The 17,885-nt window shown below is 48.4% G+C and overlaps 2 protein-coding genes and 1 pseudogene across 2 annotated transcripts in view; 2 read left to right on the top strand and 1 right to left on the bottom strand.

Annotated features, from left to right (window-relative positions):
- LOC122706412 (cathepsin G-like) overlaps nucleotides 1–17,885 on the bottom strand; it is a 107,861-nt gene that overhangs the window by 88,231 nt on the left and 1,745 nt on the right. The gene's annotated exons all lie outside the window — the stretch shown is intronic.
- On the top strand, nucleotides 455–2,516 carry LOC122706754 (mast cell protease 1A-like). Its single transcript, XM_043922199.1, has 5 exons — nucleotides 455–527; nucleotides 722–869; nucleotides 1,330–1,465; nucleotides 1,655–1,912; nucleotides 2,246–2,516. Exons 1-5 carry the CDS (start codon nucleotides 473–475, stop codon nucleotides 2,405–2,407), a joined length of 759 nt encoding a protein of 252 aa, XP_043778134.1. The 5' UTR covers nucleotides 455–472; the 3' UTR covers nucleotides 2,408–2,516.
- On the top strand, nucleotides 9,958–11,987 carry LOC122706763 (annotated as a pseudogene).

The following is a 17,885-nucleotide window of genomic DNA, read 5'->3' as shown; positions in this document are numbered from 1 at the left end:
ACCAATATGTCTATTCCACACCATGGATCTTGCCTTTATAGTTTGATCATAATGGTTTATCTCCTCTACATGAAGCACGGAATCTCATTTCCAATATTTCTCACATTCTTGCTGAAGAAGGGGTCTCAATGCACAATCACCCTGGTGATCTCAAATGAACCACATGAAGACATTCTTTGATCTCTCATCATGAGGCACAGGTTTCTGGGGCTCAGGCACCTGAGGGCTTAAGGACTGGCTGATGGAACCACCGCCCCCCCAACCCCGACCCCTGCCCCACCCAATGGATGAAAACTCAGCAGACGCTTTAATTAAATTCAAATTCACAGTCCACTCTGACTCCAAAAATGTGGTTTGAGGCTTTCAGAGAAGGCTCACATGATAAAGGCCAGAGTATGGGAGGGGACAACTCAGGGTTAAAAGACCAGAAGGAAGCAGCAGCTGCTCAGAGCTGAGCAGTCTTTCTGGAGAGATGGTCCTGTTCTTATTCCTGGTGGCCCTTCTTCTGTCCCCTACTGGGGAGGCAGGTGAGTGACGGTCCCACCCTCAGAGGCCCAGTCCCACCCCACATGGATGGACCTGCTCAGACAATACCCTCATGCACAGCCTGGGTCTGGTCCATCTAAGAAATTATCTGAACTCAGGAAAACCGTGATCCCATCTCCCCTCGTCAAACTTTGGCTCCCTGAGCACAGCGGGCAGGCTGGAATCTTTCTTTCAGGGAAGATCATCGGGGGCCATGAGGCCAAGCCACACTCCCGTCCCTACATGGCATTTCTTCGGTTCAAGATTTCAGGGAAACCTCACATATGTGGGGGTTTCCTTGTGCGTGAGGACTTCGTGCTGACAGCAGCTCACTGCCTGGGAAGGTGAGGAGCAGGGCCTGGGCCTCCATGCCTCTGTTGAGCCTCCCAGGGAACCCTCTTAGAGCTGCAGACCTGTGCACCCAGGTAACAGAGGAAGCTATTCAGAGGACAGGTGAGCACTGGGGAGAGAGGGACAGGTCAATGCCAGTTGCGCATGGAGGCACACCAAGGTTGTGGCCTGGAGCCCACAGTGCAAATGTGAGAAATTCCTGTTTTCCTTCGAGACAGTCAAGCTTGTGCAGGACTGAACACCCTCCGTGGACTCCAGGAACTGCCACCCTGCCCAGGCTGCCAGGGAGCAGACAGTTCAGAGACGCTCAGCCCCAGGGCCCATCACCTAGAATTTCACCACACCCTCCCCCTGCCCCGCCCCAAGTTTTGCCCTGTCCCAAGCTGAGCTCTTTCCCCCGGCTCCTGGGTCGTTTCTCCTGTGACACCCCCCCTCTCTCTGCTCTCTGTGCAGCTCAATTGATGTCACCCTGGGGGCCCACAGCATCATGGAACGAGAGCGGACCCAGCAGGTCATCCCCGTGAGGAGAGCCTTCCCGCACCCACATTATAATGATAAAACTTTTGTCAACGACATCATGTTACTGCAGGTGGGGCCCGTGGCTGCACTGACTCCGGGACCCTTCCATCCAGGGCCCTGCATCCCCCATGACCTCATTCCTGACCCTCCTCCTGTGCCACCCCTCCGTGGTCCCAGGGCTGTGAGGAGGCAACCCCATGACTGTCGTGCAGCCTCTGTGGGCCATCAGTAGGTGAGAATGCTTGTCCTCTACCTTCAGCTGGCTTGGAAGGCTGACATGACGGATGCAGTGAGCCCCATCAGTCTGCCCAGGAGCTTCGAGAAGCTGAAGCCAGGGATGATGTGCAGTGTGGCCGGCTGGGGGCGACTGGAGGTAAATATGCCCTCTGCAGACAAACTACAGGAGGTAGACCTTGAAGTCCAAAGTGAGGAGAGATGTATCGCTCGCTTCAGAAACTACATCCCCGTCACGCAGATATGTGCTGGAGATCCAAACAAGAGGAAGAATTCTTACTCGGTGAGATCCCCAGTGTTATCCCGTAAAACCCTGGGCCCAGCTGAGCTGTGAGGACGGGGGGCTGTGGGAACAAAGCCCGTCCCTGTGTCCGCAGCCTGTCCTCCTATCTGGTCTCTGTCCTGTGTCCCGGGGGGTGAGCACTGCTCCGCAGTCACAAATGGGTAGAGGCTTCCTGCAGGAGGAGCAGCAGGATTGTCAATGCTAGGATGAAACCTCGGGACCAACAGGACCCTGCTGTCAGCCAGGACCCCTAACAGAGACCACCCACCCCAGGGTGGGAGGGAGACTAGACCTGAAGAAGCTGAGCTCAGCCCTTGCTCTCTCTGCCCGCAGGGTGACTCCGGGGGCCCGCTCGTGTGTGATGGTGTGGCCCAGGGCATTGTGTCCTATGGAGACGTGTATGGTACGGCTCCAAATGTCTACACCAGAGTCTCCAGCTTTCTGACCTGGATCCAAAAAACAATGAGACAGTACAAAGAGCAGGGATCAGCCTGAGGTGCCCCCGTGATGGACCCTCCATCTTCCCTGGGAAAGGAGGCGTTGGTCAAAGTGTGTGGAAGAAGGCTGTCTGAAACTTAATAAACTTTCATCTCTTGAGCAGAAATCACTAATTCCTTCTTTATTCACATATTCGTTAGGTACCTACTATGTCAGGGAACCATCTCTTCCCATTTCTGATCTGTCACCAGCTGCCCCCCACCCCAGCCCATACACCGAGCCTCCCAGCCCCACCTTCCATCTCTGAAATAAAAACACCTGCTTTACTGACAGCCAGCTCCCTCAGTCACGTGTCCCCAGGGCCAGCTCCCCTCCCGGCTGCCCGTGAGCTCCAGCAGAGAAGGGAAACCCCTCTCACGAGTATAGGTCCCTCTTGATTCTGACCCTCGTGTCTCATCCATACGCCCTCCTCCTCATCCACACCGACTCCCCTCCCCCACATCCCAGTGCCCAGGGGGCAACAGAAGAGAATCCAGATTTGGAAAGGGGACCACCTGAGATACTCTGGGGTTGAGGGGGGCACTTGTCCACCCTAACAGAAGTGGGGGAGGTTTCCAAAGATGTGGCTCACCCCATGAGTGTTCCCTCCCTGCATCAGAGGAGACAGAGATCAGAAGCCTGAGAAAGTTTCAGGAGGGCTTCAGGATGCCGAGGGCCTGCTTCAGTGCCTGTCACAGCCCTGTCTTGGAGTCCTGGGCCCAGGGCTCTGTGCAGCCTCTGGTGTCCTGAGAGCACATCCTCCTTCAGCCCCAAATGACCTTGAGGGAGCTCTTCCACCTTGGGCTGAGCCAGCCTCTCCCACCTCCATCATACTTACATGTGTGTATATTTATCTCTAAAGGAAGGTCATTGTTAAATTTTTTTCGATTCAAGGTATCCTAATATTTCAAAGGTGCCCCATACCTAATAGCTTATTGAATAATTTTTTCTCTTCTATTTTTCAATAATCTCTGAATTTCATGTAAGAATCTATTCAGGAAAGTAATTTCATTTTTAAAACATGCAGCTTAGAGATGACTGGGCTAAAGAGAAGTGGTTTGCTGGAAGTTTGCATGGTGAGTGAACTTAGACCATGGCAAAATGTATTTTGCATGTAAAAGCAACACACATAATCATATGAAGATAGCTAAATACAGTACATCTAAGTAAGAAATTGAAAATTGCCTATAATTTCACCACCCGCAGATCATCATCATCAATGGTTAAGCCTGTGTCCTTCTGCTCTGTTTCCTTCTGCTCTGTTTATTCGTAAGATGCTCTTGCCAGAACTCACTGGGGACTGGCTTGTTTAGAACTCCTCATGTGATCTTTTCCATTCCTCTTTCTTCTTTCTCATACTGGTGACAGTGTTGGAATCATCTGCACATGTTCAGGATGGCCTGGCCCAGAGACATCAGAGATGTGATTCTCTGGACTCTGGACAGAGAATATTAGTAGGGATGAATTATAAGGGTGATCAGCATCACTTATCTCATCGCCACACACCACTAACCAGATTTTTGGAGAGGAAGGTCCTCCCACTCACAGGAACCCTGAGTTGGATGGGACAGCCCCCAACTCAGCTCAAGGGGTGCTGGATACCTCAGCACAGAAGTCAGTCAGGTCACTGAATGCTGAAGGACCTGGTGATGGTGGTTTTGGTCCAATGAGTATCAAGTCCAAGACTTTTGTTCAACGCTGTGGGATAAGAAAATTTCTGTCATAAATATTTACATTTGAAGAGCTGATTGTAAACACAGCAAAAATGTGAGGCTGGAACCCTGGCAAGATAGGAAATGGGGTTGCTGTTTGGTTCACTTTGGTGAGTCCAGGTCTATCTGCTCCCAAACCAAGTTCAGCCACTTCCTCACCCTTGGCAACAAGCAGACCCTTCATTATAGTCCTCACCACTTGTCCTCTAGCCACCTAGTCTAGGCCTTCCTCTGCCTCCTGTCGGCTTCACAGGGGCAGCAGCTGAATCTCCCATATCCCTGACCTCCCTTACTGAGTAATTATTCATGATATTATCAGAATCATAAAAGTACCAAGAGTGGAGAAATGGAGATTCAGTTATTGAGGGGCTCCTGGGGATCCAGTGCCTCTTGGTGTGATAGGGAAGAACTTTGGTATTCTGTTCGTTAGTCACTAGTGGTGTATTGCCTATAAAATTAATTATACACGATAGCATACCTTTGGGAACACTGGCTCCCAGGTAATGAACTTTAAGCTAAAATACCTTTGTTTAGCTCACAGGAAACAAGCCCACTGATGAAAGAAAGCAGGACAGAAGAAATTAACACAACCGTCCTGAGGCTGACTGGAATCAGGAAATGTTTAACTTTATTCCGCTCCCTTCTACTATAAAAGTAGCCTGAATTCCAACTCAGGCTAGGTGGTTCTTTGAAACATGAATCCACCATCTTCTTGGTCTGCTAGCTTTCTGAATAAAGTTGCTATTCCTTCTTTTAACAACTCATCTTGGGATTTATTGGCCTGTTGCTTAGCAAGTAGTACAAGCTGGGACTAGGTAACACTGGCTACACCACAGGCGTCACTTTCTTATTCCTTCTGGTGAGGCTTTGTGTGTGAGTGGGGTGACGGTGTTATTCTCTCCTAATCCAGGGCAGAGAAGGTGGATATCTGTAGCATGCTGACACCCGGCTGGGGGGAGCACACCTCTGGGAGGTCTGTGGGGGCCCTGAGCCTCCCCTCCTTCCTTCCCCTGTGCTTTTGTCTGGAAGGAAGAAACCCCAGCAGCTGTGAGCTAGAAAGACCTTTGGGAAGATGCAGCCCTTCCTGCTCCTGATGGCCTTTCTGCTTCCTGGGCAGGGACTCGTGAGTGACTGCCCATTCCTGATGGTGTAGCCCTTCTCACTAAGCCTCTCGCAGTCCTGACCCTTCTGCACCCCTCCAGTTTCTGAACCAGGTCCCATCCCAACGAAGAACACAAATTTGATGCCACATAGACGCTCAGCAAGGAGAGGTGGCAGGCAAGCTGGAAGACTGTCACTAAGATCTTTCATGGGTCTCAGCCTCTCTCACCACCAGAAAAATGGGTTGTGCATTTGCTAGAGGATGTGAAGCTACAAAACACACGTAAGTACAATTCCTCACACCAGCCAGGAAAACAACTCAGACAAACCAACCACAGTACGGGAGTTGTCAGTGGACCCAGCTTATGAACCAGTGCCTTCCACCCCTCCCTCCTGTCCAGGATAGGAGGCAGGTGTGCAATTGATCGAAGGTGATAGATGACAGCACCCAGAGCTCTCCAGGTGTCTTGGCTCTTTCCCAGGCCCCGAGCAGCTCACTTTCTGCCCCACCTCCCCCATCTCTCAGGCCCTTAGCTACACCACTGTCTCCACCCACCCCGTGACCTGAAATCCCAACAGTACTATCCCCAACAACCTCAGCCAAAAGCTAACAAAAGGCCACTAGCGCAGCCAAAGAACACTTTCTGAGATCCTGCATGCGTGATGCCCTAGGACATGAGGATTTTAGAAAACTCACCTCTATAAGTTCCTCGTGCAAATGCACATTAATTTCACAATATTCCTGAGAAAGCCCCCAGAAGCCCTGCACTCATGTCATTGAAAAGCACAAGACACAGTGTCACGCCCCCAGGGCTGTCTGTCACCCCAGTGTCCCCTCAGCCGCAGCCCTGCCCTGAGGTCACCGCCCATCCCGGCTCCTGGGCCGCATCTCCTGTGACTCCAGGCTCCTCACACCCCTGCTCTGCTCTCTGCAGCTCAGTCAGCGGCACCCTGGGGCCACGGCGTCAAGGAGCAGGAGAGGGTGCCGTAGGGCCAAGTGATTTTTTCCACGGAGAAATATGTGTCCTTAAAGACACCATAGAAACATTTGTTTTCCTAAGCACCACTTATTTAGGAGGAAAAAAATAGTTTCTCACCACTCTCTGCCATAAAACCATCATAAACCAAGTGCTCTATATTTGTGTAGAATGTCTCAATGTGTGCAGGGTCTCTATCTTGTCATCGCTGTCTCTATGGCCCCATCAGTACCACACTATCTTCATTATTATGACTTCATTTGCTAAAGCAAGAGCTCCCATCTTATTCTCATTCTTTAAGCCTGTCTTCTCCAATGTTGGCTACTGGTTTTCCACGTCTTTAGAACCAATAAAGTTCTGTGAAATACTTCCTGAGTGCAATGAATCTGAAGATCACTTTTTGGAGAATGAATACCTTAAAAATATTGTCTCTTCCAAACAGGAATGTGCAATATCTTTACGATTCATACTTAGTTATTTCACCATTTCCATGATTTTAATGTTTTTTTTAATTTCATTTTCTATTACCATGTAGATAGACAGATGATTCATGTTTCAGTCGATTTTGTGCCCAGAAAATTTGACAATTACTAATTGTAATAATTGATCTGCAGGTTCCTGGCTATTCTTTTTGTATATTATAACTTGAATATCCAGTTTTATTTCCTCTTTCCCTGTCTTATACCTTTTACTTCTACTGCTTGCTTAACTGTAGTGGCTAAAATCTCTAGTATATTATTGAAGAGAAATGATGATTATGGCTATCTCTGTGACCTTGTATTGTTTTGCTCTCGAATGAAAAACATCCAGCATTTCATCATTAAGTATATTGATTGGTGTGGGATTTTTGCGGGGATCATTTATCAGAATGAAGACCCTCATGTCTGCTCCTATTTTGTAAATATTTTTTTAAATGAAGGATAGTGAGTTTTAATAGATGCTTTTCCCCCTTCAGTTGAATTATCATATGGTGTTTCTTCTTTCATCAGTCAATGTGTTGTGTTATGGCAGTTGTGTTTTGAATGAAAGCCACTCATCCTCAGAGAAACCCAGATTAGAAATGATCGAATACTTTCACTTATGGACTGATGGGATTGCATCAATACAGGACTAACATTAACCTGTAAAGTTCTCCTCCCACATTGTCATCACTGGGTTTGTCATCTAGGTTTTGAAGTCTCATAAGGGAGATGAGTGGGATATAGTTGCCAGCAGAAATTGTATACCATTCTTTAAATTGTTTTCAAAGATTTCCAGAGAATTCTTGTGAGCCTGTGGCTGTCCTTGATGGACTATTTTTGAAAACAGAATCAATTCATGTAAAGTTTATAGGAAAATTCAAACTTCCTGATTATGTTCCTTAAGTTATATTTTCTAGGGATTTGTAATTCCATGTAGATTTTCAAAATTGTTCACTTCTCTGTGACCTAGAGGTTAGCATAGATAAGATTTATGAATGTATATATACATACATATATCTCTCAGATAAAACTCTTCCTTAGTTCACCCACCCTGTGGCTATAATTTTCACTATCTCAATAATGTCTTTAGGAATAGAATTATCTTGATTCTTACATACCCAACAAATTTTTAATGTGGATCAATTTGTCCATCATTATCGATAGTCCTTTTTATATCTTGTATTAATTTGTTTTTCCAAGGCTAAATGTATAAAGAAATTCTCCTATATTCAAAGTTTTCATGTTTTACCTTTCAATTAGTTAGAGAAATTAGAGAATTAGTTAAGTGGTCAAGTTTGTTTTTATTCACACATAGCCAACAGATTTTACTATATTTTCATCATTACTTACCATTTTGAATTCCTTTTCATTTGGTTTCCATTCTGATTTTGCTTATGATTTACAGTTGATCCTTGAACATTCCTCACAGCACATGTAATCTGATATCCAGGCCACCCAGTGCATGGTTCTGAGCACATGTGGTCTGAGGAGACCCCTTGGCTCACTGTGACTTTCCAGCCCGAATCATTATTGACCACCAGTTCAGTTCAGTTCAGTTCAGTTGCTCAGTCATGTCTGACTCTTTGCGACCCCATGAACCGCAGCATACCAGGTCACCCTGTCCATCAACAACGCCCAGAGTTCACCCAAACCCATGACCATTGAATCAGTGATGCCATCTAACCATCTCATCCTCCATCGTCCCCTTCTCCTCCTACCCTCAATCTTTCCCAGTATCAGGGCCTTTTCCAGTGAGTCAGCTCTTCGCATCAGGTGGCCAAAGTATTGGAGTTTCAGCTTCAATATCACTCCTTCCAATGAACACCAAGGACAGATCTCCTTTAGGATGGACTGGTGGAATCTCCTTGCAGTCCAAGGGACTCTCAAGAGTCTTCTCCAACACCACAGTTCAAAAACATCAATTCTTCTGTGCTCAGCTTTCTTTATAGTCCAACCGTCACATCCATACATGACCACTGGAGAAACCACAGCCTTGACTAGATGGGCCTTTGTTGGCATAGTAATGTCTCTGCTTTTTAATATGCTGTCTAGGTTGGTCATAACTTTCCTTCCAAGGAGTAAGGGTCTTTTAAATTCATGGCTGCACTCACCATCTGCAGTGATTTTGGAGCCCAGAAAAATAAAGTCAGCCACTGTTTCCACTGTTTCCCCATCTATTTGCCCATGAAGTGATGGCAAATATCTACTGACCATCAACTTTTTTTTAACTAAGATGTTGTTACTTTTCAAGAGGCTTGGGATCAAGATGTTTAGAAACAACAATTTTTTCAATTCCATGCCTTTCCATATCTGCATGGTGCAGATATGACCTCCACTGTGTTCTCCATCCCACAGGCTCTTCTTCCATGACTGCAATATTTCACCTCCTGCTGGGAGGTGGGGTCTAGGGACCTTCCTTTTTAATCTGGTGAAAGTTCTTGCTCTTAATTGCCCCAAGCAGTAGACATGGTAGAATGGGTGCTGTATGACATCAAAGTCTAGGTAATGAAAAGAACACAGCATCTAGATGGTTCACTTTTTAGGAGATGCTCACTCTGGGGGAGCCAGGCACTGTGTTTGGACGGGGCCAAAAAATCCCATGAAGTGAGATGACATGAGGGGCCCCCGTGGCAAGAAACCAATGTGCCCAAAGGACAGCGAGCAGCAACCACTGGACAAGTGTGAGGGAGCCTTCAAGTGATTTAGCTTCTGGGCTTCAAGCTTCCCTGACTCCAATGGGAGCAGAGGGGTACTGTCCACATTGTACCATGAGCAAATTGCAGATTCATGGGTCAAGCAATGGTGGTGTTATTTTAAACCACTAGTCATTTAGTAACTGGAATAAGCCCTCTTCAGCAGCACTTTCACACCATTCTGGCCATCCCACACCCTTAATCTCACTGTTCTTATCTGATCATGATGGCAAGCTCTCCTCCACCAGAAGCAATAGAGCTTATCTTCAGTGTTTCCCACAGTCTCTCACACAAAGAGGCCCAAGACACAATCACTGTGATGATCTAAGGAGAACCACAGAAATGAAGACATTCTTTGATCTATCATCATAAAGCCCAGGTTTCTGGGACTCAGGGACCGGAGATCTGCTGATGCAGTATGCCCACCACCCCACAGATAAGAACTTATCAGAGGCTTTCGTTAACTTCTTACTCCACTGGGACCCCAACACTTGATCAAACAGTGGAGGGACACTTTCTGAGAAGCCTCCTGTGATAACAGCCACCACAGCAGAGGAGACACTCAGGGTTAAAAGACCAGAAGGAAGCAGCAGCTGTTCAGATCTGATCAGCCTTCCTGGAGAGATGGTCCTATTCTTACTCCTGGCAGCCCTTCTTCTGTTCCCCACTGGGGAGGCAGGTGAGTGATGGTCCCACCCTCAGAGTCCCAGACCCACCCCACATGGACAGACCTGCTTAGATGCTACACTCATGCACATTCTGGCCCTGGTCCATCTAAGGAAATTTCTGAACTCAGGTTGAATTTTCTGAAAGACCAGCAACCTTGGTCTCATCTCCCCTCTTCAGCTTTTGCCTCCATGAGCACAGTGGGCAGCCTGGAATCTTTCTTTCAGGGAAAATCATCGGGGGCCATGAGGCCAAGCCACACTCCCATCCCTACATGGCATTTATTGAATACCAGGTTTCAGAATACATTTTCTTCTGTGGCGGTTTCCTCGTGTGTGAGGACTTTGTGCTGACAGCAGCTCACTGCTTGGGAAGGTGAGGAGCAGTGTGCAGGCCCCCACCTTCTGTTGACCCCTCGCAGGGAATGTAGGAAGCTTTTCAAAGGCCAGGTGAGCTTTGGGGGGGAGAAGGCCAAGTGCATGGCAGTGGCACATGAGGAGAAGCAACTGATCAGACCTGGAATGGAAGGAAGCTAAAGTTGTGCTTTGCAGCCCAGGGTGCACGTGTGAGAAATTCATGTTTCCCTAGAGACAGTCAAGCTTGTATAAGACTGAACATCCTCGTGGACTCCAGGAACTGCCATCCTGTTTCAGCTGCCAGCAAGCAGGCAGCTCAAAGATGCTCAGCCCCAGAGCCCATGGCCTAGAATTTTCTCCCCTCCAGTCCCGCCCTGTCTTAAGCTTTGCTCTTTCCTACCGGCCTCTAGACCATTTCTCCTGTGACATATGCTCCCTCTCTGCTCTCTGTGCAGCTCAATCAATGTTACCCTGGGGGCCCACAACATCAGGGAGCAAGAGAGACCCAGCAGGTCATCCCAGTGAGAAGAACCATGCTGCATCCATGGTATAATGATAAGACTCGGGCCAACGACATCATGTTACTGCAGGTGGGACCCGTGGCTGCACTGACTCCGGGACCCTTCCATCCAGGGCCCTGCATCCCCCATGACCTCATTCCTGACCCTCCTCCTGTGCCACCCCTCCGTGGTCCCAGGGCTGTGAGGAGGCAACCCCATGACTGTTGTGCAGCCTCTGTGGGCCATCAGTAGGTGAGAATGTTTGTCCTCTACCTTCAGCTGGCTAGGAAGGCTGACATGACGGATGCAGTGAGCCCCATCAATCTGCCCAGGCGCTGGCAGAAGGTGAATCCAGGGAAGATGTGCAGTGTGGCCGGCTGGGGGCGACTGGAGGTCTGCCATCCGCAGACAAACTACAGGAGGTAGATCTTGAAGTCCAAAGTGAGGAGAAATGTATCGCTCGCTTCAGAAACTACAACCCCATCACCCAGATATGTGCTGGAGATCCAAACAAGAGGAAGAATTCTTACTCGGTGAGATCCCCAGTGTTGTCCATGCAAAACCCTGGGTCCAGCTGAGCTGTGAGGATGGGGGGCTGTGGGAACAAAGCCCGTCCCTGTGTCCGCAGCCTGTCCTCCTATCTGGTCTCTGTCCTGTGTCCCTGGGGGGTGAACACAGCCCCACAGTCATATATGGGCAGTGACTTCCTGCAGAAAGCCCAGCGGGGTTGTCAAACCCAAGATGAAACCTCAGGAACAACAAGACCCTGATATCAGCCAGGACCCCTAACAAAGACCACCCACCCCAGGGTGGCAGGGAGACCAGACCTGAGGAAGGTGAGCTCAGCTCTTGCTCTCTCTGCCCACAGGGTGACTCCGGGGGCCCGCTCGTGTGTGATGGTGTGGCCCAGGGCATTGTGTCCTATGGAAGAGATGATGGGACAACTCCAGATGTCTACACCAGAATCTCCAGCTTTCTGTACTGGATCCAGACAACAATGAGACAGTACAAACGCCAGGGATCAGCCTGAGGTGCCCCCGATATTGACCCTCCATCTTCCCTGGGATTGGAAGCATTGGTCAAAATGTGTGGAGGAAGGTTGCCTGGAATTTAATAAACTTTCATCTCTTGAGCAGAGATCACTGATTCCTCCTTTATTCACATATTCGTTAGGCACCTTCTCTGTCAGGGAAACATCTGTTCACAGTTCTGATCTGTCAGTGGCTTCCCCCACCTCCCACCAGCACATACACTGCTCCTCCCACCCCCACCTTCCATCTCTGGAATAAAAACACCTGCTGTACCGACAGCCAGCTCCCTCCAGTCACATGTCCCTAGTGCCAACCCCCCTCAGGCTGCCTGTGAGCTCCATCAGAGAAGGGAGACCCCTCCTCAGGAACACTGGACTCCCTTGTCCACGACCCTTGTGTCTGATCCATATGCCCTCCTCCTCGTCCACACCTACTCCCCTATCCCCCATCCCAGTACCCAGGGGGCAACAGAAGAGAGTCCAGATTTGGAAAGGGGACCACCTGAGAAGCTCTGGGGTTGAGGGGGGCACTTGTCCACCCTAACAGAAATGGGGAGATTTACCAAGGTGTGGCTCACCCCATGAGTGTTCCCTCCCCGCGTCAGAGGAGACAGAGGTCAGAAGCCTAAGAAAGTTTCAGGAGGGCTTCAGTATTCGCAAGCTCAGCTCACGTGTCTGTCACAGCCCTGTCTTGGAGTCCCGGGCCCAGGGCTCTGTGCAGCCTCTGGTGTCCTGAGGGCTCACCCTCCTTCAGCCCCAAATGACCTTGAGGGAGCTCTTCCACCTTGGGCTGAGCCAGCCTCTCCCATTTCCATCATTCCCACCTGTATGCATGTTTTTATAAAGGAAAGTCATAGTAACAAAATTTTTTAGATTCAAGATATCCTAAAATTTCAAAGGTGGCCCATACCCAATAGCTTATTGAATAATTTTTTCTCTTCTATTTTTCAATAATCTTTCAATTTTCATGTAAGAATCTATTCAAGAAAGTAATCTCATTTTAAAAACATGAAGCTTAGAGAAGGCTGGGCTAAAGTGAAGTGATTTGCTGGACGTTTGCATGGTGAGTGAACTTCGACCATGGCAAAGTGTATTTTGCGTGTAAAAGCAACACATATAATCATATAGTAAGTAAGTGTTAGTTTGCTCAGTCATGCCCGACTCTTTGCGAGCCCATGGACTGCAGCCCACCAGGCTCCTCTGTCCATAAGATTTTCCAGGCAAGGATACTGGAATGGGTTGCCATTTCCTTCTCCAGGGTATCTTCCCAACCCAGGGATCGAACCCGGGTCTCCTGCACTGCAGGCAGATTCTTTACCAACTGAGCTACAAGGGAAAAGATAGCTAAATACAGAACATGTAAGTAAGAAATTTAAAATTGCCTACAATTTCACCACCCTCAGATCATCATCATCAATGGTTAAGCATGTTTCCTTCTGGTCTGTTTATTCATAAGATGCTCTTGCCACAACTCACTGGGACTTGGCTTGTTTAGAACTCCTCATTCCATCCTTTCCATTCCTCTTTCTTCTGTCTCATACTGGTGACAGTGCTGGAATCATCTGCACATGTTCAGCATGGCAAAGCCCAGAGACACCAGAGACGTGGTTCACTCGTCTCTGGACTGAGAAAATTAGCGGAGAATAATTATTAGGGTGATCACCATCACTTATCTCATCACCGCACACCAGTAACCAGCATTTCTGGACAGGAAGGCCCTTCCCCTCACAGGAACCCTGATTTGGATGGGAGAGCACCCAACTCAGCTCAAGGGATGCTGGATACCTCAGCACAAGCCAAGCCAGTCAGGTCACCGAATGCTGAAGGACCTGGTGATGGTGGTTTTGGTCCAACGAGTATCAAGTCCAAGACTTTAGTTCAGCATAGTGGAATAAAAAAATTTCTGTCACAGAATATTTACATTTGAAGAGCTGATTGTAAACACCACAAAAATGTGAGGCTGGAATCCTGGCAAGATAGGAAATGGGGTTGCTGTTTGGTTCACTTTGGTGAGTCCAGGTTTTTCTGCTCCCAAACCAAGTTCAGCCACTTCCTCACCCTTGGCAACAAGCAGACCCCTCATCATAGTCCTCACCACTTGTTCTCTAGCCACCTAGTCTAGGCCTTCCTCTGCCTCCTGTCGGCTTCACAGGGGCAGGAGCTGAATCACTCGTGTCCCCGGACCTCCCTTACTGAGTAATTATTCATGATATTATCAGAATCATAAAAGTACCAAGAGTGGAGAAATGGAGATTCAGTTATTGAGGGGCTCCTGGGGATCCAGCGCCTCTTGGTGTGATAGGGAAGAACTTTGGTATTCTGTTCATTAGTCGCTAATGGTATATTCCCTATAACATTAATTATACCTGATGGCACATCTCTGGGAACGCTGGCTCCCAGGTAATGAACGTTAAGCTAAAATACCTTTGTTTAGCTCACAGGAAACAAGCCCACTGATGAAAGACTGCAGGACAGAAGAAATTAACACAATCATCCTGAGGCTACTGGAACCAGGAAATGTTTGACTTTACTCGGTTCCCTTTTAGTATAAAAGTAGCCTGAATTCTAACTCAGGCTATGTGGTTCTTTGAAACATGAATCCACCATCTTCTTGGTCTGCTAGCTTTCTGAATAAAGTTGCTATTCCTTGTTTCAGCAACTCATCTTGGGATTTATTGGCCTGTTGCTTAGCAAAATAGTACAAGCTTGCACTAGGTAACACTAGCTACACCACAGGCGTCACTTTCTTATTCCTTCTGCTGAGTCTTTGTGTGTGAGTGGGGTGACAGTGTCATTCTCTCCTAATCCAGGGCAGAGAAGGTGGTCATCTGTGGCATGCTGACACGTGGCTAGGGGGAAGCACAGCTCTCAAGGTCTGTGGGGACACTGAGCCTCCCCTGCTTCCTTCTCCTGTGCTTTTGTCTAGAAGGAAGACACCCCAGCAGCTGTGACCTGGACAAACCTTTGGAAAGATGCAGCTACTCCTGCTCCTGATGGCCTTTTTCTGCCTCCTGGGCAGGGACCAGTGAGTGAATGCCCATTCCTGAGGTTGTAGCCCATCTCACTAAACATCCCGATTCCTGACCCCTCTGTGCAGCTCTAATTTCTGAACCAGGTCCCATTCCAACGAAGAACACAAATTTGATGCCACATAGACACTCAGCAAGGACAGGTGGCAGGCAAGCAGGAAGATTGTCACTAAGATCTTTCATGGGTCTCAGCCTCTCCCTCACCACCAGAAGAATGGGTTGTACATTTGGTAGAGGATGTGAAGCTACAAAACACACGTAAGTAAAATCCCTCACACCAGCCAGGAAGAGACAACTCAGACAAACCAACCACAGTACGGGAGTTGTCAGCGGACCCAGCTTATGCACCAGTGCCTTCCACCCCTCACTCCTGTCCAGGATAGGAGGCAGGTGTGCGATTGATCGAAGGTGATAGATGACAGCACCCAGAGCTCTCCAGGTGTCTTGGCTCTTTCCCAGGCCCCGAGCAGCTCACTTTTCTGCCCCACCTCCCCCACCTCTCAGGCCCTTAGCTACACCACTGTCTCCACCCACCCCGTGACCTGAAATCCCAACAGTACTATCCCCAGCAACCTCAGCCAAAAGCTAATGGGAGGCCACTTGTGCGGTCAAAGAACACTTTCTGAGATCCTGCATGCGTGATGCCCGAGGACATGAGGATTTTAGAAAACTCACCTCTATAAGTTCCTCGTGCAAACGCACGTTAATTTCACAATATTCCTGAGAAAGCCCCCAGAAGCCCTGCACTCATGTCATTGAAAAGCACAAGACACAGTGTCACGCCCCCAGGGCTGTCTGTCACCCCAGTGTCCCCTCAGCTGCAGCCCTGCCCTGATGTCACCGCCCGTCCCGGCTCCTGGGCCGCATCTCCTGTGACTCCAGGCTCCTCACACCCCTGCTCTGCTCTCTGCAGCTCAGTCAGCGGCACCCTGGGGCCACGGCGTCAAGGAGCAGGAGAGGGTGCCGCAGGGCCAAGTGATTTTTTCCATGGAGAAAGATGTGTCCTTACAGACACCATAGAGACATTTGTTTTCCTAAGCACCACTTATTTAGGAGGAAGAAAATAGTTTCTCACCACTCTGCCATAAAACCATCATAAACCAAGTGTTCTATATTTGTGTAGAATGTCTCAGTGTGTGCGGGGTCTCTATCTTGTGATCGCTGTTTATATGGCGCCATCAGTACCACACTATCTTCATTACTATGACTTCATTTGCTAAAGCAAGACCTCCCATCTTATTCTCATCCTTTCAGCCTGTCTTCTCCAATGCTGGCTACTGGTTTTCCACGTCTATTTAGAACCAATAAAGTTCTGTGAAATACTTCCTGAGTACAATGAATCTGTAGATCACTTTTGGGGAATGAATACCTTAAAAATATTGTCTCTTCCAAACATGAATGTGCAATATCTTCACGATTCATACTTAGTTATTTCACCATTTCCATGATTTTAATGTTTTATTCAAATTTCATTTTCTAACTGTTAGGTAGTTAGAATAGGGAAAAAGAGTCCAAAATGGCCGTGGCTAAAAGACCTGGAAGGGAAAGCCCGCGAAAATAGAACAAAGAATAGAACAAAGAAAGGTCCGAGGTGGAGTGAGAACCTCAGGTAAAATAAACAACGCTCCTGCCTAAGCCCAATTTACATAAGACAGGCCCAGGGACAGAGAAACATATAAAAAGAGGAGCCAAAGCCCTCTTCTCCCCTTTTTTTTTGCTCCCTCCCTCTCCCCCGCGTGATGGGGCGATCTTCTCTTCGCATCTTGCGTCTTTGGATCAACGTGCCCTCGCGCCTCAAAGATGGATTTTCCTGCTATTATCTACATAAATAGAGCTGTAACACTGAGCTGTAACACTGATTTATTTAAGAGCTGTAACATGGTCTGTTTGAGACCTGAGAGCTATAACACGGTCTGTCCTCCGAGAGCTGTGACCCGCCAGGGGGCTTTAATGTCCGTCACTCTAAATTTTTGTTGTGACGAGACAAAGAACCGAGGAGCATACACTCGCGTGACATAACTATTATCATACATAGAGATATATGATTAATGTTTGAGTTGATTTTGTGCCCAGAAAATTTGACAATTACTAATTGTAATAATTGACCTGCAGGTTCCTGGCTATTCTTGTTCTATATTAGGTCTTGAATATTCAGTTTTATTTCCTCCTTCCCTGTCTTATACCTTTTACTTCTAATGCCTGCTTAACTGTAGTGGCTAAAATCTCTAGTATATTATTGAAGAGAAATGATGATTATGGCTATCTGTGTGACCTAGTATTGTTTGGCTCTCGAATAAAAAACATTGAAAATTGTTACACACGAGGGGGCCCCCGGAGTCCCCCTACAGGCAGAGGAGGGAAGGGACACTCAGTTTTCCAGGACTCCCCACTCCTGTGGCCCTCTCCCAACCCTCAGAGAAGATGGGGGTTGAGGAGAGCTCCTTCCAGTGCTGGCTGTGTGTGAGGTGGGCGGGTGGTGGGGTGCAGAAGAAAAGCTTCTGAAGTTTCCCATCACTGGGCTTCAGCCCTGACTGTGGTTGCCCAACCCAGGTCAAGACCCCTTCACTGGCCCCAAGAAAACACTGCACATGAACATCCTGCGTGGCTGGTACCTCTCCAATTCCCCCAGAGACCAGATGGATGGGGAAAAGCCCCCCTCCCCACCCCATGTCACTTTGGTGTGGACCCCAGGCTGTAGCCATGGAGATGGAACCTGTCCCCCTGCCCATTCTGCCCAGGGCCCCCTGTCTCGGGCACTGTCAGCAGACCCTACGTTGTCTTACCAGGAAGGTGGACTTCCCCTCTCTTGGGCCCCCTACACAGATCTGCTTTTGGCCAGTGTAGAAATCGAAGCGACTGTGACACTCTCCATCCTTCTGAATTGTCAGCTGCACCTCCTGGAGTGTGACTGCTCTCCTGTTCAGCCCGCTGAGGCCCCAGCCGGCCACAGTGCACTGGGTCCCAGGGTCCA

Source organism: Cervus elaphus, chromosome 13, assembly GCF_910594005.1.
Source record: "Cervus elaphus chromosome 13, mCerEla1.1, whole genome shotgun sequence".
In the NCBI taxonomy this organism is placed as follows: Eukaryota; Metazoa; Chordata; class Mammalia; order Artiodactyla; family Cervidae; genus Cervus; species Cervus elaphus.
Note: the sequence above shows the minus strand (reverse complement) of the source record. Positions and strands in the feature narration are given on the sequence as shown.

Excerpts from the sequence above, each read along its gene's own strand:
- LOC122706754 (XM_043922199.1), top strand. The coding sequence starts at position 473 with ATGGTCCTGTTCTTATTCCTGGTGGCCCTTCTTCTGTCCCCTACTGGG. Across the intron at positions 528-721 it reads GTCCCCTACTGGGGAGGCAG|GGAAGATCATCGGGGGCCAT; the intron begins GTGAGTGACGGT and ends TCTTTCTTTCAG. Across the intron at positions 870-1,329 it reads GCAGCTCACTGCCTGGGAAG|CTCAATTGATGTCACCCTGG; the intron begins GTGAGGAGCAGG and ends CTCTCTGTGCAG.